Source organism: Rhinoraja longicauda, chromosome 18, assembly GCF_053455715.1.
Source record: "Rhinoraja longicauda isolate Sanriku21f chromosome 18, sRhiLon1.1, whole genome shotgun sequence".
In the NCBI taxonomy this organism is placed as follows: Eukaryota; Metazoa; Chordata; class Chondrichthyes; order Rajiformes; family Arhynchobatidae; genus Rhinoraja; species Rhinoraja longicauda.
This window is the reverse complement of record NC_135970.1, coordinates 10212006-10235468: the sequence shown is the minus strand read 5'-3', so window position 1 is coordinate 10235468 and position 23463 is coordinate 10212006. Positions and strand designations below refer to the sequence as shown.

Genomic DNA, 23463 nt, shown 5'->3' with positions numbered 1-23463 from the left:
TTAATTGGCTGGGTAAATGTAAAAATTGTCCCTAGTGGGTGTAGGATAGTGTTGATGTACGGGGATCACTGGGCGGCACGGACTTGGAGGGCCGAAAAGGCCTGTTTCCGGCTGTAGATATATGATATATGATATACCACTCCCTAAAAGGCACTCAGGGAGAGGAAACCAACCCTGAACTTGCCAGCAATGCTCACACCAAAAAATGAATGGATTAAAAGAAACAGGTGAGCTGTTTTACAAGTCGTCCTGAAATACAGGAGAGGTGCCGGAAGACTGGAGGGTGGCAAATGTTGTGCCTCTTTTCAAGAAGGGCTGCAGGGAAAATGCTGAGAACCATGGGCCGGTGAGCTTAACACGTGTAGTTGGAAAGTTACTAGAGAGTATTCTAAAGGATGGGTTATACAGGCATTTGGATGGGCAAGGGCTGATTAGAGATAGTCAGCATGGTTTTGTACGCGGGAGGTCGTGTCTCACAAATCTGATTGATTTTTTTGAAAACATAACCAAAAAGTCGATGAGGGCAGAGCTGTGGATGTCGTGTACAGGGATTTCAGTAAGGCATTCGACAAGGTTCCACATGGTAGGCTGCTCTGCAAGGTTAGATCGCATGGGATCCAAGGAGATAGCTGAATGGATAGCAAATTGGCTCCATGGAAGGAAGCACAGGGTGATAATGGAAGGTTGCTTCTTGGACTGGAGGCCTGGGACTAGTGATATAACAGTATAACATAACAGAGCTTTATTTGTCGTTCGGTACCGAAGTACCGAACGAAACTACATAGCAGTCACAGAAAAAAAAAAAAAAGAACACAAGACACATAACCCCAACACAAACGTCCATCACAGTGACTCCAAACACCCCCTCACTGTGATGGAGGCAACAAAACTTCCCCTCTCTTCCCCACGCCCACGGACAGACAGCTCGTCCCCGACCAACCCGCACAGTCCCCGCACCGGGCGCTGAAACGTCCCGCGGCCGAACCGGGCGATGAAAGGCCCGCGACCAAGCCTTGCGCAGCTAAGTCCCGTGGTCGAGCCGCACCGGGCACTGTTAAGTCCGCAGTCCAGCGATGAAAAGCCCCGCAGTCGAGCTGCACCGGGCGGTGTTCAGCTCCGCAGCCGAGCTGCACCGGGCACTGTTAAGTCCGCAGTCGAGCCGCACCAGCGATGAAAAGCCCCGCAGCCGAGCTGCACCGGGATGTTAAGCCCCGTAGCCGAGCTGCACCGGGCACTGTTGAGTCCAGCGGCCAAGCCGCAGCGGGATGTAAAGTCCAGCGGCCGAGCCGCACCGGGGGTGTAAAGTCCAGCGGCCGAGCCGCAGCGGGTGATGTTAGGCCCCGCAGCCGAGCCGCAGCCCGCGCCGTGAGGAAGAGAAAAGCCCCCCCCCCCTCACGGTTTGGTGCTGGGCCCATTACTGTTTGTCATCGACATCAATGATTTGGATGAGAACAGAGCAAGATTAGCAAGTTTGCTGATGATACAAAAGTGAGTGGTTTTGCAAATTGTGAAGATGGTTGTGAAAGATTGCAGCAGGATCTGGATCAATTGGCCAGGTGGACAGAGGAATGGTTGATGGAATTTAATACAGAGAAGTGTGAGGTGTTACATTTTGGGATGTCTAACAAAGGCAGGACCTAAACAGTAAATGGTAGGCTTCTGGAGAGTGTTGTAGAGCAGAGGGATCTAGGAGTGCAGGTGCATGGTCCCTTGAAGGTCAAGTCGCAGGTAGATAAGGTGGTCAAAAAGGCTTTAGGACATTGGCCATCATCAGTCAGAGTATTGAGGTTGGGAGGTCATGTTGCAGTTGTATGAGACGTTGGTGGGGCTGCAGGGTACAGAAAAGATTTACGAGGATGTTGCCAGGACTAGAGCATGTGAGCTATAGGGAGAGGTTGAGACGGCTGGGTCTCTATTCCTTGGAGCACAGGAGGATGAAGGGTGATCTTATAGAGATGTACAAAATCATGTGATGAATAGATGAGGTAATGCACAGAGTCTCTTGCCCAGAGTAGGGGAATCGAGGACCAGAGAACAAAGATTCATGGCGAAAGGGAAAATATTTAACAGGAACCCGAGGGGTAACTTTTTCACACAAAGGGTGGTGGGTGTATGGAACAAGCTGCCAGAGGAGGTAGTTGAGGCTGGGACAATCACATCGTTTAAGAAACAGTTAGACAGGTACATGGATAGGACAGGTTTGGAGGGAGATGGACCAGGCGCAGGCAGGTGAGACTAGTGTAGCTGGGCTGAAGGTCCTGTTTCCACACTGTATCACTCTATTAGTTAGAAAAGCCACTGGAATTAAACCAGGAAGGAAAAAAAAGGTTTCAAGAGAGGAGAAAATTATTGAATGGAGGAAATAAGAACCTCATCCAAGCAGCCTCATCTCAGGTGCACAGGCCCCAATAACTGAAACATGCTCCTTGCAAATTGGGCAGGGACGAGGTATCAGTTTCAGCCGGAGCAGAAGGCAGATCAGATCATGACTACTTAATTGAATAAAAAATATACTGCCTGCACATGTATCCCTCCTCAGTATCAGTGTCCCTTCTCTTAATAGTAATAAAAAAATATATTTTATTTTTTTATACAATAGGCTAATAATATCTGATAAATTGGACCCAAATTCAGCTTAATCACATTGATGCTCAGCACAGACCCATGATCCAAACTCAATGTAATGCAAAAAGTATGGTCAGCTGAAGATTTTGTAATAATCTTTACACGGTCCCTTCTTTTCGTTGTGGTGTTGATCGATGTGGACACTTGAAAAGAAAGTTGTACTATTTGCCATACAGAGCTATTTGCCATACAGAGCCAGCAACAAATTTTGTTGTTCGACTACTGTCAAGCATTGCACATGATATTTTTTTCTGGCGCACAAGATGTAATGTAAGGTATGCCAAAGGGATCAGTGCAGAAACTACAACTTTTTACAATTTACGTAGATCAAGAAGGCACCAGAGATATGGTTGCCAAATTTTCTGATAACACAAAGATAAGTAGGAACGTTGTGAAGAGGTCACAAAGAGATTGCAAAGAAGGAAATAGTTAAATGAGTGAGAAAAGATCTGGCAAACAGAGTACAATGTGGGAAAATGAGAAACTGTCTATTTTGGCACCAATAAAATAGCTATAGAGATTACAGAGAGTACTCAATGTCTTTGTGCATTAATTAAAGGTGAGTACACAGGTTATGCAAGTAATTAGTAAACCTATAGAAATACTATTTTTAATTGCTCATAGAATTAAATATAAAAGTAGGGAGCTTATGCTTCAATTATAGTGAACTATTGAGCACGGAAAGAAGTCCCTCAGCCCAACTCGCCTATGCCAACCAAGAAGCCTTATCTAAGCTAGTCACGTTTCCCCGAAATTAGCCCATATCACTATAAACCTTTCCTGTCCACGTACCTGTCCAAATGTATTTTAAGTGTTGCTGTACCTGCCTCTAGTAGCTCATACATATAACTAAATATATACCAATTTATAAGACTTTGGTGAGAGTATGCATCGACTCCGTGCTCAGTTGATTTTCTTATGTCAAGAATTAAATAAATACATTAAAGCAGTTCAGAAAAGGTCAACAAGAATGATAGCTGGAATAGGCAGGTTATCTTGAGATAAGAATGGACCGACTAGTTTTGTATTCGCACATGGATATGCAGGGAATGGAGGGATATGGATCACATGCAAGCAGAGATCACCTTAACTTGGCATTATGTTCAACATGGACACTGTACTGTTCTATGTAATAGCTGCAATTTAGAAGTGAGACGTGATTTGATTGAATATAAACTCCCAAAAGGTCCTTTTTAGAGAGGTTTCTTCTAGAGAATCTATAACCAGGGGCCAGGGCTCATCGCTTAAAAATAGGACAGACGAGGTGAATTCTTGCCCCCCCCTCCCCGTTGCCCCCCTCTCTCTGAGGGTAATGCGTCTTTTCAACTTCCTTTCCACAAAGAGTATTGGAAGCAGAGCCTTTGAATACATTTAAGGCAGAAGTAGATAGATCCCTGAGAAAGCAAAGAAGTGAAAGGTCGCCAGTGGTAGGTGGGAACATGGAGTTCAGGTTACAATCAGATCAGCTACGATCTAATCGAATGGCAAAGTAGCCTCGAGGGACAGAGTGGCCTCCTCCTTCTTCTAATCCACATACATCCAAATGTATCACATTTTTATAAAAATAAAACTATGTATAAAATACAGTGAACAGTAAATGGCTGACACTGTCAATTGAAAGTGAGCAGCCTATCTGTAGGTACCACAGTGATATAAGGATTACGGCTAGTCATTCCGAAGTCAGGAGATGAGACATACTGTCTTTAACGTTAATGTCTGCAGGAAGTAGATCGCCGTTTCCCAGGTAAAATAATGTGATTACTTGGCTGCGTTGTTCTAATTCCAGTTCAGTCCCAGTTAAAGCAAAGACAGTGAATGGCAATGGGGCTCCAGCCAGTCGTCACAGGCCACCTTCTGCCGAGCGAGGCTGAAAGTCATCCTTCCTTGCCCAGTTCTGGTCCATCCGGGTCATCACCTCACAGCGGACAAGCAGCACATCGTCCTTCACGTATGTGTGTTGACTGAGGGCATTGAGGTGCAAGAAGGTGACGTAGCCAAAGCCTTTTGGGCTGCGCTGCACGGCGGGCCGCTGAAACGCCAGCAACTCAGGCTTGCTCTCCATGACCTCCTCATGGTTCTGCTTCGTGGGGCCTTCAGACTGGTCGAGGATGGAGAGCCGGAAGGTGCCCTGGAAAGGCCAGGGCAGGTAGCTGTCGTACTCGCCCTGCATGATGTGCACAAAGAGCGAGATGTAATTGGAGCAACGCTGAGCACTGCGTGACTGCAGATGCAGGCGGAGGCAGAGCTTGTAGCCCGGCTTGCCCGTGTAGAACCCAGGGCTGTGGAGCACCACAGGCTGGTCCTCTGCTTGCGCGAGCTGGTGGGAACTGAACTTTTCCACCCTCCAAATATAAATCCCGTGGCACTGCTGGGCCTCCAACTCACCCAGGCGCTCCTCCAACATGCGGGCGCTGCGCCTCAACTCCCCCATCTGGTTGCACTGTGTCTCCATCTTGGCTGCCAGCTCTCGGATCTGGTGGTCTTGCCGGACCAGGCGTCCCTCCAGCTGCTCGACAGTCTCCCTCAGGTTCTGAACCAGGGGTGAACAGTCACAGGACACTGGGAGCGTTGGGGGAGGCGGGGGGAAATGCTGCATGTGGGAGTGCAAGCCCTGCACCGTGGCCGGCTGGAAGTCAACCTCAGAGTTCAGCGTGTCGATGCAAGACATCTGCGAAGTCAGTCCCGTGCTTACGCTGCGCAGAGTCTGGGCCATCATCCGCATGTGGGCCTGCGTGTAATCCTGCAGATGCATCGCCAGGTCGTTCCTCTGCATCTGAACGACAGGAAGCAGTCACGTTAGCTGGCTCTCCTGATTGCATTTGTCAGTGTAATACAATTTTACAGATAAAGTCAAACAACTTACATTTACGTAGCACCTTGGTCACTAGTTAATCCAAGGTTGCGTCACCAATAATAGATTAGGTCGTGTCATCAAACAATAGATTAGGGCTTTGTGGCTGTTGGAAGTTAAATCAGGGACAAACAAGAGCTCAAATTTGGAGGAACCTGCAAATTTCTGAAGTTTTTAAAGCTGGATGAGATCTAGAATCACACGGTCACAACCTCAAATCACAAAATCAGGGTGGAAACGATACAAGAATATGGTCATGGAGCAAGAGAAAATTGATGGGCCTAGATACCTAAAGTAAATGCTGGCGCTACACATTTCAGTCTATGTGGAAAGAGGAAAGGTCACTTTATTTTAGTCTCCGGGCACTTCATTGTAATAAACAAATACTTCGCAGCCTATGACAGAAGGGTGCCACAAGGATCAATAATTGAGGACCACATAATTCACAATCTATATCAGTAACACTTCCAAATCTATTGACAATACTGGACCATCTGGGAGGGGAATATGGAGGAGAATGTAAAAGGCTTCAAAGAGGAACTGGACAAGCTGAATGATTCAGGACAACATGTCAGATGGAATACAAAATGTACAGTCTTCCACTTTGGTGTACATACCAGGAAAGCAGAGTATTTAAAGAAATGACAGACTACTCATAGATTCAGTAGTGTTGACATTCAAAGGGACCTAGATGTGTTTGTGCACAAGCTCCTGAACGCTAACGTGTATGTACAGCAAGTGATTTGCTGAGCAATGGTATATTTGCCTTTATTACAAGATGATTTGATTATAGAACTAAGGAAATATGAATGCAAATGCATAGGGCCTTGGTGAGACTACAACTTGAAAATTGTGCAGTTTTGTTCTCTATATCCAAATACGATTGCACTTACCATAGAGGGAGTATCATTCCTCTAGTTTAGAAAACTAATAATATTTTTTGCAAAAAGGGCTTGACATGTTGGATGCAGGGAGTGTGTGCTCCCTGGCTGAGGAGTCTAGGACAGTTTGACAATAAATCAGCCTTTTAAAGCTGAGATGAAGAGAAATCTCTTCACTCAGAAGGAGGCAATCTTTTCAAATTCACTATCCCACATGGCTTATTCTTTATGTTCATTCAACACAGAGATTGCCATATTCCTAACCATACAAAAATCGTGGGAGGTGATAGCCCTGGAAAATGACACTGAGGTGGAAGATCAGCCTAGACGGTGGCAGAGGTTGCTGGGGGGGGGGGGGCTCTTCCTACTACCAGGCCTTATGTTTTCAAATTAGTAAAAAAAGAATTTTCAAGCACAAGAGCAGAGGAAGAGACAGGGCACTGTTGTTAACAACCTTCAGGACTCATTCACTCGGGAAAGTTTAATGGCACAAGAGTAGGATTTTTGGACACTCAAATCTTTTCAACCAAACAGCTACACCATGACAGATCTGCTGTTAATCCATCTGCCAGTCTTGATTTCTTGATCCTGTGGTCTGAAATTAACAGTTGGAAATTTTCAATTGGTCCACATACTTGGGGAGAGGATTCCAGAGTTCCACTTTCTGTGAAGTACCAATTTCTGCCATCATCCCTGAATGTCTTTGCTCTCATTTTAAGCATACCACCCACTTGGTTAAGATATAAAGATTCCTACTCAACTCTCATTCCCTACCTTCACCCTTTTCACCAGATCATACCAGTTCAAATTTGGACTGAACAATGCTTGATAATAACTGAAATGATAGGCTAAATCAAAATTCAATTATTGGTTCCTGGTAGACACAATATCCCATATCAGGAACAATCCTTGTTCTGGAATGACCATTGTTAACATTGAGGGTAATTGTTTGCATAGAAGTCTCTACCATGTGTCCTCCCTACTCAATGGATATATAATTACCAGGTATAAATGTTATGCTGCTGCTTGTAAATAAAAATATTAGGACAAATCCTTACTCTGCCAATGCACAATTATCTAGAATGTCACTGTGGTGCAGCGGTAGAGTTGCTGCCTTACAGCACCAGAGACCCAGAGTCGATCTTGACTCTGGGTGCTGTCTGCAGAGTTTGTACATTCTCCCCATGACCGTGTGTGTTTTCCCCAGGTACATTCCACACCCTAAAGACATACAGGTTTGTAGGTTAATTGGCTTTGGTAAAAATTATAAATTGTCCATAGTGTGTGCTAGTGTAATGGGCATCGCTGGTCGGCGCAGATGCAGCAGGTCAAAGATCCTGTTTCCGTGCTGTATCTCTAAACTAAATGGTCATTAATCTGTACATACATAACGTTCCACTATCATGAGCAATCATTGGTCTGGATTGTAGTTATCAGGAGTAAACCACTATCAACACAAATGTACATAATCTGTAACCTCTCCTGGTTGATGAGCCATCAGTATTAAGACAAGTATCTAAAACATGCGTGCTATCAGTGATGAACCAGTCAATGGTTTCTTTTTTTTTTGCTAGGTGCTATTTTAATAGCCACTAATCCATTTTAAATAAATGCTAACACTAAAAATAACGAACTCAGCTCCACTTCCTGTTCTAGTCTTGCACATTATGCACTATTATCAGGGCAAGAGGAAATACATCCTTTGCTTGCAATTGCACAGGATGACATCGTCACGGCAAAAATGCCTTGAATCGAGCTTCTTAGTGGCACCAATTACTCTACCATTGACTCACCTTTTCTGGGCAACCAAAAGTACTGAATGTGCAGGGAACAGGGGCTTTTGGACAGTCCAGGTTGTAATGGTTTGGCATCTGTAGAGAGAATTATTTAAGTTAAAACCAAGTAGGGCAGAAGAATGTATCCTTTCTCAGTGCAGTCTCCTGTGGTCTGGCTCTGGGGTGGCACTCTACCTATACCCATCACTTCCCTACGTAGGCCCTAGCTTCCTCTGGAGCGGAGAAAAAAATAGAGAGATCCCACAACTATTTTCAGTACTAGCCAACCCTCAACCACAAGTAGATCAGATAACCTACACTCCTCAATATAACAGTTTCAACATGACTACGGTAAACCTTGCCATCTCATATCTTAAATTGAACCCAAAGAAATAAATGCTTATAAATTACAACAGAGCTTGTGGAATCCAAAATTATGGAAAAGATAATATGTGTTAATTTAGACGTTGTTACTAGAAATGGGATGAATGTAGAATTGGAGTAAATGTGGATTTATGGTTGGCACAGACTTAGTGAGCAGAAAGACCAGCTTTTGTGCTGTATGGCACTATGACTCTACAAGAAAACTCAGGATATGATCTTGCACAAAGAATTATAATGAATAACATTTACATGTCCACTTGTAAGTTAAATTAAAAAAGATGCAGGTAACTGGAAATATTATAAAAAATAAAGCGCTGGAAACGCTCAGTCGATCAGGCAGTATCTCTATAAAGAGAAATAGTTACTTGGACTTAAAATATGTTTTTCCCACAGTTGTTGCCTGACCTGCCGAGAGTGTTTCCAGCATTTTCTGATCTTATTACATTTCCACTGATCTGGCTGAACACTTTAGGGCTGATTACAACCCTTACTGTACCAGGATCACACAGGCCAATTCAGGCTCAATTTGACATCTACCTTTTGTCGGAAACTTTTTCTGCTTCTGAAATTGCAAGCAAGAAAACATTACCCAAACACGATAGAAAATGTTATTCTGGTAAACATACCAGGTTATCCTTTCACCCTCGCTTTGGTTTCCCTGACCACAATTATATGCTAGAGGAATCAAGCCGTTTGTTCACACTCCCCCATTTACAATGTATAATTAATGGACTAGTATCCATCAGCCTGGACAATTGACCTCATGACATAAATTTAAACCTCACCTCAGCTTAAGTTGGTTTTTTTTCAAATATTTGAATAAAAAGCTATCATCAGTGATGGGAATTGTGAAACTTGTGGATGGCCTTTAAAATCACATCTACTTCACCAATGCCCTACAGGGGAGGAAATTTCCCAATTTGAACTTAGTTGGCCTATTTACGATTACAAACTCTCTGAGATGGTTGCCCCTTAACTGTCCTCTGCAGTACCTTGCAAGCCTCAGTTCGGGGGACAATTAGAAATCGCTAATAAATGCCAGGTTTATGAGTAGTGGCCACATCCAATAAAAAACAAAGTCTCTGCACCTGCCCTGGAAACTGAAAATCTAAAGTTTAATCCTCAGTAGTTAGAAAGAGACTATCTGTACAGTGAGAAGTTATTTCAATATTCTTCAGCATTGCAATTTTCTGATCGGTTCACATTTCAAAGGCAAAAAGTAGGGTAAACACACTAGGGTAAACACACTAATTTTCATGTAAAATGTTAATATGACATACTAAGAAATCTTCCCAAAAACAATATATTTACTCTTTTGCACTATTATTTTTAAAAAATAGAGGGAAGTGGGAGGCAAAAACCTTTTTAAAAGGTCTCTTGGTGGTGTAGTACATGAAACCCTAAGAATCACTTTTTTTAAAAAAATCTTTTAAATGAGCAGTTTTTGTATTGGAAAACGTCCCAAAGGCAGGGCCAAAAGTTAGAATGTGTATTAGTATGATAAGTATGAAGGAATAGGTGTGCAGCAGGGCCAAATTATTTCATGCCCTCAGGTGGACTTGAAGCACTGGGAATACAGAGTTGCTGCTGTTAGAACTACTTCATTCTTCAATTCACCATTCAGACCAGTGTTTGTGCTGTTCTAAGAATCCATCAAGCATCCGAATAAGCTGAGGATGTGCTCCCAGGATATTCTGAGGGTTCCTCTGTGGACACGCACCATAGCTTTATTACCTCCACCCGCATCTCTCATGGAAAAATGAGAGTGGAGCAGTCAGACGACAATAATACATGAAAGTCAAGGAAGAGAGTTTTGACTCTGCTTTGTTAGGGTTTGGTCAGTGCCTGGAACTTGTATTAGACAAATATTACTTGAATTTCACGATGGATGTTACCTAGGTGTTACAACAAGGAAACATGGAGTGTTCCTGTATCTGAGGAAATGGATATCCAATCATTAGCTATCACCACAACTTTCAACTTCATGATGGAGTGAACATCACTGACGAAGTTGTGGATGATTGAGCATGGAATGCCATTATTTCCTGCAGCAAAACCCTAGGCTAATGCACCTCCAACCATCACCCATTTCTTTAATGCAGGGTGGGTCCATATCATGGTTGTTTTCTAATATTCCCTCAAACTTGATCGAGCTTTTTCATGTCACATCTGATTAAGCACAGTCACTCGTGTTTGGACCAAGGTAGAAGCTGAAGAGTGTTGGTGGAGTTTATCGATGAACAAGTTCCACTGCCATCAATGAATCTTCCCTCATTTTGCTGATGATTAAATGCAAATGGACTTAACAGTTCCTGCTTTTTGTGGCTAATAAGCATTTGAGAACAAATAGCCCCAAACACTTCACAGGAGCATTTTCAAACAAACCTGATGCTGAACCACATACGGAGACTCTGGGACTGATAACCAAAACCATGCACATCTTGCAGCTTCTCAGTTTTCCAAGTAACTACCAGTTCAATATCTGTAGTGGACCAGTTTAACTAAAGGCATGACTAGTTCTGCTGCACATCACAATGGACATTTTATTGGGCCTATGTGAATCTCAATTGCTCAACTATACATATCTACTCTATCCACATATATCAATGTACTCCTTTCCTAGCAATACGGTCTATTCAAGGAGTTAGTGCACTACCATCTTATCCAGCTGTAGACAAAGAGTTGGTTAATAAAAGCTGGCTTTGCCCGATAACGTCAATTTTAAAAACAGCGGGCAGTCACACAACACGTTTGATTAGATAATATCCACTCGCCTGTTCTCTGATGAGCTCCATGTTGCAATATTCACAGGTGACATTGGCCAATGGGCAACTTTGATCATGATCCTAAGACAGGAATGGAAATTAGATTTAGTAAATACAAACCAAAGAGGAACTTTACATGTCAGAAGCTAAGTAGTCTTATTGAACCTTGAGGCAATACTGCCTGCGCTATTCAGACAATGGCTCAAACATCTTATTTTACTTATGCATTGTACAGAATTTCTAGGGATAAAAATCATTCCCTTTCAATTGTCTAAAGTAACTCGGTTCTTGGGAGTTAACACATATCATTCCACTATCTGCTAACCAGCCAAGGGAGCAGACAGGAGAATTCCCTTTTGAATACTTTTATTTTAAATTAATATGCTGTACTTGGTTCCTGCTCAGCAGCGTTCCTCCAAAGGTCTGATGGTTCATGATAAAAATATTAGGACAAGACCATCATCCTATCTATTCTCAGTCAAACCTAATACAGATAACATAAACTCAAGATACACACAAAATGCTGGAGTAACTCAGCAGGACAGGCTGAGTTACTTCAGCATTTTGCGTCTATCTTTGGTGTAAACCAGCATCTGCAGTTCCTTCCTAACAAACTTTTATTAGTCTTAAAAGATTTCTTTGAGCACTTTGCATTTAGAAAATATTGAAATCTGTGGAAAGGAACCCTATTTTGTGAATGGTGTAAACAACTGAAAGTGAAGGGAGGGGAAGAGGGCTTGAAAAGTATTTTCTATTTCTATTTCATCTCTTTTCTTATAAGACCATCGTGCTGGAGGGGATGGCAGCTACCTGCACCCAGCGACTGATAGTGAGACAAGCCATCAAGGGGTAGTTCTAAGCTTGTGCATGTGCAACTTAACCAGGATAGAATGGCACGGACGATGTCTGTGAAATACCTTTGTCATAACCCGACTATTTAAACACATGGATTTACTGTACAACTACTAGGTCATTGTGCTGGTGCTCCAATGCATTCGGCCATCTATCTGAAAACCTATCCCTGCTGCCAAATGCTGCATTCTCTCCTGGAGAACCTAGTAGCCCAGTGGTGGCACTATAGCTTCCGTCCAGCGCAGTCTGCAAGTCAATTTCCCTAGTCCAAAACACGGCCTTATTGGACAGGACAGTGGCGTACTAAGGGAGGACCATGTTTCTGTAGGATATTCCCATATCTCTCTCCCAATTTTTCCTTCGTCCAACATAACTATAGGAGAAAATCTGTCATATTGCTGTTTGTGAAAGTTTGTTGTGCACAAAGTAGCTGCAATATTTCAATAGTGGCAAAAGTTCTACTTCATCGGGTGAAAAACGTCTCAGGTCCTCGATGATGAGAAAGTAGCCACAAGTTTAGTTTCCAGGTACAACCTGGAAACAGGTCCTTCAGCCCACCACGTCCATGCTGACTATCGATCAATTGCTCACACTAATTCTATGTTGTCCCATTTTTTTCAAGCACTGCTTACACACCAGGGGCAATATACAGAGGCCAATCAACCTACAAACCCGCAACACTGCGGGATGAAACCGGACCCCACGTTGGGGAATCCCACGTTGACACAGGGAGAGCATGCAAGCTCTACAGACAGCATTCGAGGTCAGGACCATCCCGGGCCTCTGGTGCCATGAGGCAGCAGCTCTACAAGCTGCGCCACAAGTCATGCTCCATCTCTCTAATACTCAATGTTGTGAGTTGCAAAAAAGTTCTGCAGGTCGACTGTAACATCTCACAGCACAGCTAGGTATCAGTGTGCAACCCATTTTCCCTTGGTTCCTCTTTGCTGAACTCTACAGATCGAGCAGCAAATGGATAGTGGGAGAAAGCAAGATTCCACTTACAGGGAATAAGCTCACTCAAGAGCAGCAAACAAAGGGAGGCCTAGAATAACATCTAGTTTGAGGCTTTGGGGGAAAGTGATGCCTACTCATACATTTGGGTTTTTTTTTTCCAGGTCGCTTTTGAAACTAGTGCCAATCATCATCATTCTATGCCCCAGGTTCACCACCCATCTGTCAACCCGTACAGTTTTTCACCTGCTACTCTCTCCCTGCCCTTCATCTTTTTTAAAATGCTTCCTCTTATAACCACGTCTGTTCTAAGAAAATCACCCAGCTTTTCCAGTCTACACAGATAGTAAAAGTCCCCCAGACTTTTTTTGCTCTACACCTCCGACACCTTAATGCCTTTCCTAAAGTATTCTGGCTTGCAAATGGTGACTTCCTCACTCCTCCGATCCATTCAGCCAGGCAGCAGAGGTAATCGTCCCCTTCCCCAAGGGCAGTAATGAAAGAGGAAGAAAACTATACAAATGAATTAAAAATAGGGAAGCAATATTACATTTTAAGAAATCTTTAGAACAGGAAGAGTGCCAGCAATATAAACAAATGCAAGCTCTGGGGAATAATGAATACTTTGCAAAGAGAAGCCCTGCCTTTTTCTCCTGATAGGGCATCAGCATGGCACAATTCTCGCAAGCAACAGGCCTCTTCGGACAGTCCGAACCCACGTGCTCCTGCAGTTCCTTTCTCCAGAGCACAGACCCACATTGCGGGCAGTCGACAAAGGTGTACTCACACTGCACCTGGTGATCCTGCAACACACACAGTGCAAAGTGTCAATGGCAAATCCAGCTGGCAAAGCACGAGTTAGTTTAGACAGTCATGCATTCCCAGATGTCAGTTTAATGCTTTCAAATTTAACAAACGCACCACAACCACACTAGAGAAAGGGAACTCTGGGCCCCATGGCCCCTTTCACCCACTGTAGCTCTCTCCTTTTACCCGAGCTCACCATCTTACATCCCCTCTCCCGAACCCCAGATTCTTGTGACAAGTGAAGTTAGGGAGATCTTGGGGTATTAATGGATGAAATATGTTGAAAAGATCCTGCCAGGAACCTAATACTACCTTAAATACTCTGCATCATTTGTTGACTGGGACCACAAAGGACCGTGGAATGACCAAGACCAAGCTCTGTCCATCTGCTGACCACCTCTACAAATTGATGGAACCTAGAAAGAATGGCTAGGACAGCATTATTTCCCTTTGTAAAGATATCAATGAACTTTACAATTCATTAAATTTAAAGGATAGATACTCTGGATGAAAATAACTCCCTCAACTATTCTCTAATTTTTCCACAAGTAAATTCAAATTTATATCCTCTGGTCATTAATCTTTCAGATAACGAATAAGCATTCTCTTTTACATCCTCTTAATCTTAGCCGCCTTAAATTATCCTTTCAAAAACCCTCGGTTACAAATCCCCGGCCAGCTAAGCATTTGGGTGCCTAAAATCCTCCAGACCTGCCAAAGTCCTTTTGCACCCTTCTCAAAGTGACATTCTTCCTATAATTCAATGGGAAGAACTGAATGCAATATTCTATTTGTGGCCTGAACAATGTTTTATGCAATTTTTGGATAACCTTTTTGCTCTTCTATTCTGTATCACGGTCACAAAATTAAGCTCATGTGCATTATAAACCACTTATCTGTCTACCAATCATGCCAACCTCAGGGATGCCAGGACATGTATTCCTAAGGGCTGCAATTCATCTATATTTGTTAATGTCCTAGTATTGATTGTATATTCCTTTGTCTATTTGCCATATACAAATACCTGACATCAAACTTCTCTGGACTGAATTCCACTTACCATTTTTAAGCACACCTGACCTGTCCACTATAGTTTCCTGCATCTAAAGTTTACTTACTCACAATCACAGGCACGGCCCATTTTTCCATTACCTGTAAATGTTCTAGTCAATGCACTGTACATTTAATCTCAAATCAATGAATCATCCCATAAAACCCAAGGGATATGATTCAGTCATGAAAACACCAATGATTCATTACCCTTTTTTTCCTGACAATGAGCCAATTCTGAATTCCATGAATGTTACTTTAGTGACCAGTTATGTAGGAATTTGCCAAATTCTCACTTTTGTTAAAACAGTATTAAACACACTATTCTCATTGACCTCCTTCATCTTCTCCAATGTTCAATCAAGTCAGTCAGATTACAACTTCCATAACAATTTGATGCTGACTACCCTTGATTAATCCTCAGTATTTGAACTGATCATTTATATGAAAAGATTCAGAGATATGGGCTAGGTATGGGCAAATGGAAACCTCAACCAGCATGGGTACCTCAATCAGCATGCATGAGTTGGGCCGAAGGGCCTGTTTCTGTGCTGTATGATTCTAAAGCATCTTCTGAGCCTACATCATCTCTCATAACTGTGCTTATTTCATCTCTTATTACCACCTTTCCCTCCCTGATTACTCCTCTTCAAAGGACAAATGCCACTAAATATTAAGTTCCCAGCTTTGATCCCCTTACAACCATGTTTCTGTAATTACTATCAAATGATACACATTAAGGTCTATTAGCGTTGTTAATTCCTATACCAATTATGAAAGTCTTGTGCAAGAGGAGACATAGCCTACAGTTTTACCTCTTTTCCTGTTTAATCATCTTACCTTTTTGCCTAGCCTATCCCCTCTTAATTGTTCTTGTGTATCGCCCACCAAAAATGCATAAGGACTTCATCACCCAATTTGCTGATCTGATTTCTAGCATTTTGCCCAAATTTGACCGGATCATGATTCTTGGTGACTTTAATATTCATGTTTGCTGTCCCACTAAGCCTCTTGTGAGTGAATTTATGCACCTGGTTGAGTCCGTCAATCTGACTCTTCACACCACGGGACCCACTCACAAGTTAGGCCATACTCTCGACCTAGTGTTATCGTCCGGATTCCCAATCAACAACATTGAAACTACTGAAGCCTGTCTATCGGACCACAGCGCTATCATTTTTGACGCATCTCTGCCTTTATCCCCCGCAAAATCTCATCTCCCTGTTCGCTACTCCCGCGACATAAATTCATTGACTGCCAGTAAATTCTCCGAGGCTCTCACAGCTGCCCCCAACATCTGCACTATTGAGGCCTCTCCCCCCCATCTCAGCACTGAAGATCTTGCCTCTTTATTTAATATCACTTGCTCTTCCATCCTGGATTCTATCGCTCCCCAGTCAGGTTTCAGAGCCCACCACAGCACAGAGTCTGCCTTGTTGAAGATACACAACGACCTGCTTCTCGCCATCGACACCGGCGACTGTGTAATCCTGCTCCTTCTCGACCTCAGCGCAGCGTTCGATACAGTGGACCACACCATCCTTATTGACCGTCTCCGGTACGCGGTTGGCATTGATGGCACTGCCCTGAGCTGGTTCGCTTCGTACCTCAAAGATAGGAGTTTCGCCATCAACATAGGCAGTTATTCCTCTGCTCCAGCTAGCCTTTCCTGCGGAGTTCCACAAGGCTCCATCCTAGGCCCCATTCTCTTCTCTCTATACATGCTCCCCCTTGGCCAAATCATTCAAAGGCACGGCATTTCTTTCCACTGCTATGCCGATGACACTCAGCTTTACCTCCCCCTGAAACCCAACAACCAGTCAAATTTAAACAGCCTCTTACACTGCCTTGAGGACATAAAATGTTGGATGGCAGAGAACTTCCTCCAATTAAATGAGAGCAAGTCTGAGGTCATCCTATTCGGCCCCCCCGACTCCATCAAATCGATAACAGGCAGTCTTGGAAGTCTATCCTGCCTAGTCAAACCGCATGTCAAAAACCTCGGCATGATATTTGACTCTGCATTAAAATTTGATAAGCAAGTCAACGCTGTGGTAAAAGCCAGCTTCTTGCAACTTCGAACCATAGCTAAAATCAAACCTTTCCTCCAATTCGACGACACAGAAAAAATCATTCACGCTTTCATTTCCTCCCGCCTAGACTACTGCAACTCCCTATACACTGGGATCAGCCAATCTTCCCTGTCCCGCCTGCAACTGGTCCAAAACGCCGCAGCGAGACTCCTGACGGGTACCCTTAAAAGGGACCACATCACCCCGATTCTGGCCTCTCTCCACTGACTCCCTGTACGGTACAGAATCAACTTCAAGCTCCTCCTATTCACGTATAAAGCCCTAAATGGACATTTCCCCCCCCCCTACATCAAAAATCTTCTAACCCCCCTCTCTAACTCCAGATCCCTCAGGTCGGCCGACTTGGGGCTACTCACTATCCCGCGGTCTAGGCTTAAGCTCAGGGGTGACCGCGCTTTTGCGGTTGCAGCTCCTAGACTGTGGAACAGCATCCCTCTCCCCATCAGAACTGCCCCCTCCATCGACTCCTTTAAGTCCAAGCTCAAAACCTATTTCTACTCCCTAGCGTTTGAGGCTCATTGAGGAGGCGCTGTGAACTGTTTGCGTGCTACTGTATGTTTCTTTTTTTTTTCCTCAGTACCTAATCAGATGTACAGCACTTTGGTCAACGTGGGTTGTTTTTAAATGTGCTATACAAATAAAATTGACTTGACTTGACTTAAAAAACCAATTGATTTTTTTTTAAATGGTCTCTTGAACCCAATTTTCCTGCCTTCTGCTTTGCGTTCTACTCTTTAATTTGTTCTTGCTTCTCACTCCCTCGACATCCTGCTTAGGTCCCCATCTTCCTGCCATAGTAGTATAAATCATTCCCGATACCATTTCAACACCACTGATCCTGGTCCAGCAAGGTTGTAAATCTCTCCATTTAACACCTGATCTTTCCAGTCACACACTTGTCCGATGACACTGAAACTAATCCCGAGACTACCGCCTTTGGAGGATGAAGGTAGACACTAGGATGGTGATAAATGTATTGATAATCTGAAGACTGGATACTTTTACTACATTAAGCAACCAAACTGACATTTATATCATGGACCCTTCTATTATTCTACATCAATGTGCTGTCCAACAAGAATTGAGTATATTTTGGAAAAAACAAACAAAGACAACATTTATGATCAACGGGGACTAAAACTGCTCCGCGAAACCAACCTCCAAATGTCGTAGTTCCATTTTCTGGTAACAGCCCTTATTAGAACATTTGACTGTCAGAGAAAGAATTTCCCGTTTGGCAAAATTATCTGGGAAGAGCTGGGTTTCCATCAACATCTCATTGTCGACCGGACACTTGTGCCCAGCATCCCTGCGGAAGGTTTCAAATAAAGAACAGTTAGAATCCAGATTTCACTTCATTCCACATCCCAGCTTCTCCCTCACAGACCATGGCAATCTGAATAAGAATTACAAATCTGTGAGGGTTTCACTTCAGAGATGATTGTGGGAGATTCATTGCAGTTGAACAACTTGGATCAATGTCCTTCCCATGATTCACAATTAAGTTTTGGTAAACCTTATGTTTCAGTGTGTTTATGCTGACTGAACTTAATTCTTCTTTTGTGACCTATTATTTTTGTGCCTCAAGTCTCTATCAGGCCTTATCTGCATCACTTGTGATTTTTGGAACCACACAGAATATTCATTCCAGTTTCATCTGGAAATGGTGGTGAAAGGATTACTGTATCTGGAGGTTCCAACCCATTACATTTGCCAAAAATACAAAAATATTTCCAACAGACATATGGCATGGAAAAAATATGTATGTTTTTTTTGGAAACTTTTACAAATAATACGACTGAAATCATGGGATAAAAATATTTGCTAACCACAGAAGATAGACACAAAAAACTGGAGTAACTCAGCAGGACAGGAAGCATCTCTGGAGAGAAGGAATGGGTGACGTTTCGGGTCGAGACCCTTCGTCAGACAACCACATTTAACAACCTATGGATAGCCCCAAAACACTTAATTGATTAGCAAAGATATTGCTGCAATGCAGCACATGGGCAGCTGATTTATTCCACAGCAAAATTCTATAAACAGCAGAGATAAATAAAAAGATAATCTGTTTGGTCTGACGAAGGGTCTCGACCCAAAATGTCACCCATTCCTTCTCTCCAGAGATGCTGCCTGTCCCACTAAATTATTCCAGCAATTTGTGTCCATCTTCAGTTTAAACCAACATCCGCAGTTCCTTCCTACACAAGGTAATCTGTTTAATGTTCTGATAACTAGGAAATAAATATTGGCCAGGTCAAGAGGGCAAGTCTTCCTCCAGAGGTGCTGTGGGCACTTTTACATCACCTTGACAAACCAGCTGCTGGTTTAAACCGAAGATAGACACAAAAAGCTGGAGTAACTCAGCGAGACAGACAGCATCTCTGGAGAGAAGGAATGGGTGACGTTTCGGGTCGAGACTCTTCTTCAGATAGATCAGAATAGATCACCGTTACTTTGGAGAAGGTAACAACAAAGCAAACAAAGACAAAATGCAAACAAGGACAGTCAGACTGGTCGGAGAACTGGGAAGGGGGAGGGTTGGAGAGTGAGGGATCGCAAGGGTTACTTGAAGTTAGAGCAGTCAATATTCATGCCTGAGACAGGCACCAGAGATGCTGCCTGCCCCGCCCGCTGAGTTACTCCAGCATTTTGTGTCCATTGTCACAATATTATTGTCTTACTGCCATGAAGTACTTGATGCACATTGTATTATGTAAGCATTAACACTGCAACAGCTCCTATGCATGGTTAAAATATTAGAAGCAAAAATTAAATCCTTGCTGCGTTAAGAATCATTCTTTAATCTGGATGAAGGAAGGTGACATTGGGTAGAATCTTTACCAGAGCATGCAACAGCTCCCCCCGTGCCTTTTTTACTGATACGCCAACTGACTTGAGTCAATCCTTTCCAATCCCCAACCTACAAATGCAAAGCAGTGGGAAACTTGACCCGAATCATCAATCTAATGGTGTTAAAGGGAAATTTGTTCAGAGGATGATGGCGAATGTCTCAGCAGAAATATCTAGAAGTATTTACAACACAATTTGCTAATTTCTATAATTTTAATATATAGTTCTATCTTCAGACCAAGGCAAAAAAAAATCTCCAAAGCCAAACCAAAGTTTCCCATGAATCAAAGCAATGTTGACTGGGAAAACATTGCAATGTAGGAAGAAACCGGAGCACCTGGAGAAAAGCCACGTGTAGGAAAATAACTGCAGATGCTGGTTCAAATTGAAGGTAGACACAAAATGCTGGAGTAACTCAGCGGGTCAGGTAGCATCTCAGGAGAGAAGGAATGGGTGACGTTTCGGGTCGAAACCCTTCTTCAGACTGCAGAAAAGCCACAGTCACAGGGAGAATGTACAAACTCCGTACAGACAACACCCGAGGTCAGGATCGAACCCGGGTCCCTGGTAAGATAGCAATTCTACCGCTACGCTACTGTGCTGCCTCTTATTGCAAGTAGATTTGAGTACAAGGGCATATCACTGCTTGCTTTACCTTCAAGTGATTTGTGTACAAGGATACTTGGGTTTCGCTGAATATCAAAAATGTATTTTCTCACCAATTAAAAAACACTGCTTTTTTGTTTTCTTCCATCAATGTCCATGGCCTTGCAATTTCTACAATGCAAGCTTGCAAAACAGTCAGAAATTGAATGAGTTTTTTGAAATAGAAACAACTTCCAGGGTATGACTCCTGGCAAGTCCAGTGTTTAATGCCCATCTCCAGCTGTCCAAATACCAGGTTGATGCAACCTATTTACTCGGGCAAGTCCGAAGAAGCATCCCAACCTGAAAAGTCACACACACACATTCTCCAGAGATGCTGCCTGAACCATTGAGATACTGTGTCCTAGCTTGGTAAGATGCTGCTCAGGATTTAACAATGTTGTTGAGGAACTGGAGTCGCATGGAGCCCAACATGGTAGTTTCCTTCCCTACATGACATTAGATCACCTATTATATTGTTATTAACAATACAATACATTATTCACATTTCTGCACAGCCAACGAAAACAAAAAAATTGCCACGATACGATTTCAACTCATTCTCTGGGATATTGGCCCAGTAACATGGCCTTCCAACTGTACCTCTTGTTTCTCAAGAGAATTTAATTTGTGAACAATTTACCAGGAACTTATATCACTCTTTTGCCACTACTTAAAGGCAAAAGGTCGATAGTGTTGCAATTTGGCAAAGCCATTCGGTACTATTTTTATAGGTACATCAAAGCAATTTATCCTTTAATTGCATTGATTTACCTATAAAAAATAGCTGAAAGGATCTCTGAAGAGAAAAAAGAAAAAAAAAGAATTAAACCACTGACCTGATAGATTTCACAATGCAGGCTCGGCAGAACCTGTGTCCACAGGGTGTTTGAACGGCCTCCCTTAATGCCATCAGACAGATCGGACACTCATATTTGTTTTCCAAAGGCGGGTCAAACTCTACATCATAGCCTTGCAACTCCTCAAATGCAGCCTGGGAGTACTGCCCATGGTTGCTGCAGTCATCCTTCATGCTGCTGTTCACAGAGCAGCTCTGTAACAACGAATCACAGTTGCCGACAGAGTCCACCATTTTGCTGGTACGGCCGAATAGTCTGGTGGTGGCTTCAGTGTACAAAGTGATTCATCATCCTGCAATTGAAAACAAAATTAATCAAGACACACACATGCTGGCCCCGGTAGGTTATCAAAGGTTTTCCAGTATTAAACTGCCAACCCCTGCATAAATAAGCATAATTGGTCAACCCTAATTGATTTTCTATGGGGCTGCACAACAACAGTGTTGTATAATGTAGGACAACCAAGTTGGACTGTGCTTGAATTCATTCGCTCCTTTATTACATAGGCAATAACATTCCTCATAGAGGAAAGAAGGCAACTGGCAGGGCACTGGCTTGGGGCTGCTTTTACCTCCGGTAATCGGCAATGCCGACAGATGTCACGGTCCACATTGATACCAATGAATCAAGTCAGTTCAAGTTTATTGTCATATGCACAAATATGGTGAGGAACAGCTACTGGGAAAATCTTGCTTGCGGCAGCATCTTAGGCACATTGATTCAGGTCATGGATGAAAATCACCAAAAGTCAAGGAGGAAATTAAAGATCAGAACTTTGAGGGGTTACAAAACGAAATAGCAGAAATTGAACATTTCTAAAAATAAGCAGAAGCAATTCAAATTGCTATGGCACCAGGTGAGGCTAATTTAATATACTAATAATCAGACCTATAACAGTTACACTCCACACTTCTGAATTCCACTTCCCCCTCACTCTGCACACTTTTGAAGCACCTTCCCCCATTTCCTTCTCTTCCACAGCCCTTTTCAAACCCACCTCCCCCAGTCTGTACCAAATACACATGCATCCTCCATCCTACCCCTCCCCCCATCCTGTCCCTCTCCCTCCCTCCTATCCCCAACACTCCCCTCTCATCAACCCTCCCTAACCTTTCTATCTCACTTGCTCTCCAATTCTCCCTCAATTCAATCTCCCCAACCCTTCCTTCCTCTTCTCCTTCTCATCCCATCCCCTCTACCCTCACCTTCTTCCCAACACTCTCTTCCCCAACACTCTCTTCCCCAACACCCCTTCCTCAATCTCCCTCCCATCCCTTATCCTTCCTTCCAACACCCCCCCCCCTCCTCCTCAACCCTCCCAACCCCTCTCTCTCCCTCCACCCCCCCCCCCCAACACTCCCACTGGTCCTTAACTGCCACTTCCCAACCTCCATACCACTCTCCCTCCCACCCGTCCCCTCTCTCTCTCTGTCTCTCTCCCACCCATCCCCTCTCCCACCCATTCTCTCTCTCTCTCTCTCTCTCTCTCCCACCCATTCCACTCTCCCTCCCACCCATCCCCTCAATCCTTCCCTCCCCTCCTCCTCAACGCTCCTTCCCTTCCCTTCCCTTCCCTTCCCCCACCTGCTCCGGAACCGCCTGCAATCCGGCCAGTCGGCTACCCCGCTTCCAGGTGCGTGGATGCTGCCCGATAGCCTAGCCTGGCCTGGCCTGGCCTGGCCTCACCTCACAGCCGCCACCATTCCCGCCGCGGGATTGCCAAATAGGCTCGGCTTTGAACCTGGACCCAGCGCTTCCGGACAGGCGCCCGAGCCAACCCCGCAGCCGCCCGGCCTCCCGCAGCCGCCCCGCCCGCTGGCGCACCCCGGTACTGCACCCGGAGATGCAGCAGCTGCTGCAACCCAGCAATAAAAGCTCTCCTGTCTGAAGAAGGGTCTCGACTCGAAACGTCACCCATTCCTTCTCTCCAGAGATGCTGCCTGTCCCGCTGAGTTACTCCAGCGGTTTAAACCAGCATCTACAGTTCCTTCTTACACAAATGCTCTACTTGCAACGTTTCTGGTTGATCACTGCACAAACACCTCATAAGTGGTTATCTCGCACAGGA

The 23463-nt window shown here is 43.8% G+C and overlaps 1 protein-coding gene across 1 annotated transcript; it reads right to left on the bottom strand.

The window, feature by feature from the left end:
• Positions 1 to 817: 817 nt before the first annotated feature.
• LOC144602243 (TNF receptor-associated factor 6-like) lies at positions 818 to 23097 on the bottom strand. The gene is made up of 7 exons (XM_078415098.1): positions 22980 to 23097; positions 21375 to 21687; positions 18196 to 18346; positions 13732 to 13890; positions 11291 to 11362; positions 8151 to 8228; positions 818 to 5398 (listed from the first exon to the last, which is right to left on the bottom strand). The coding sequence occupies exons 2-7, from the start codon at positions 21626 to 21628 to the stop codon at positions 4466 to 4468; spliced, it is 1647 nt and encodes a 548-aa protein (XP_078271224.1). The 5' UTR covers positions 21629 to 21687; positions 22980 to 23097; the 3' UTR covers positions 818 to 4465.
• Positions 23098 to 23463: the final 366 nt, after the last annotated feature.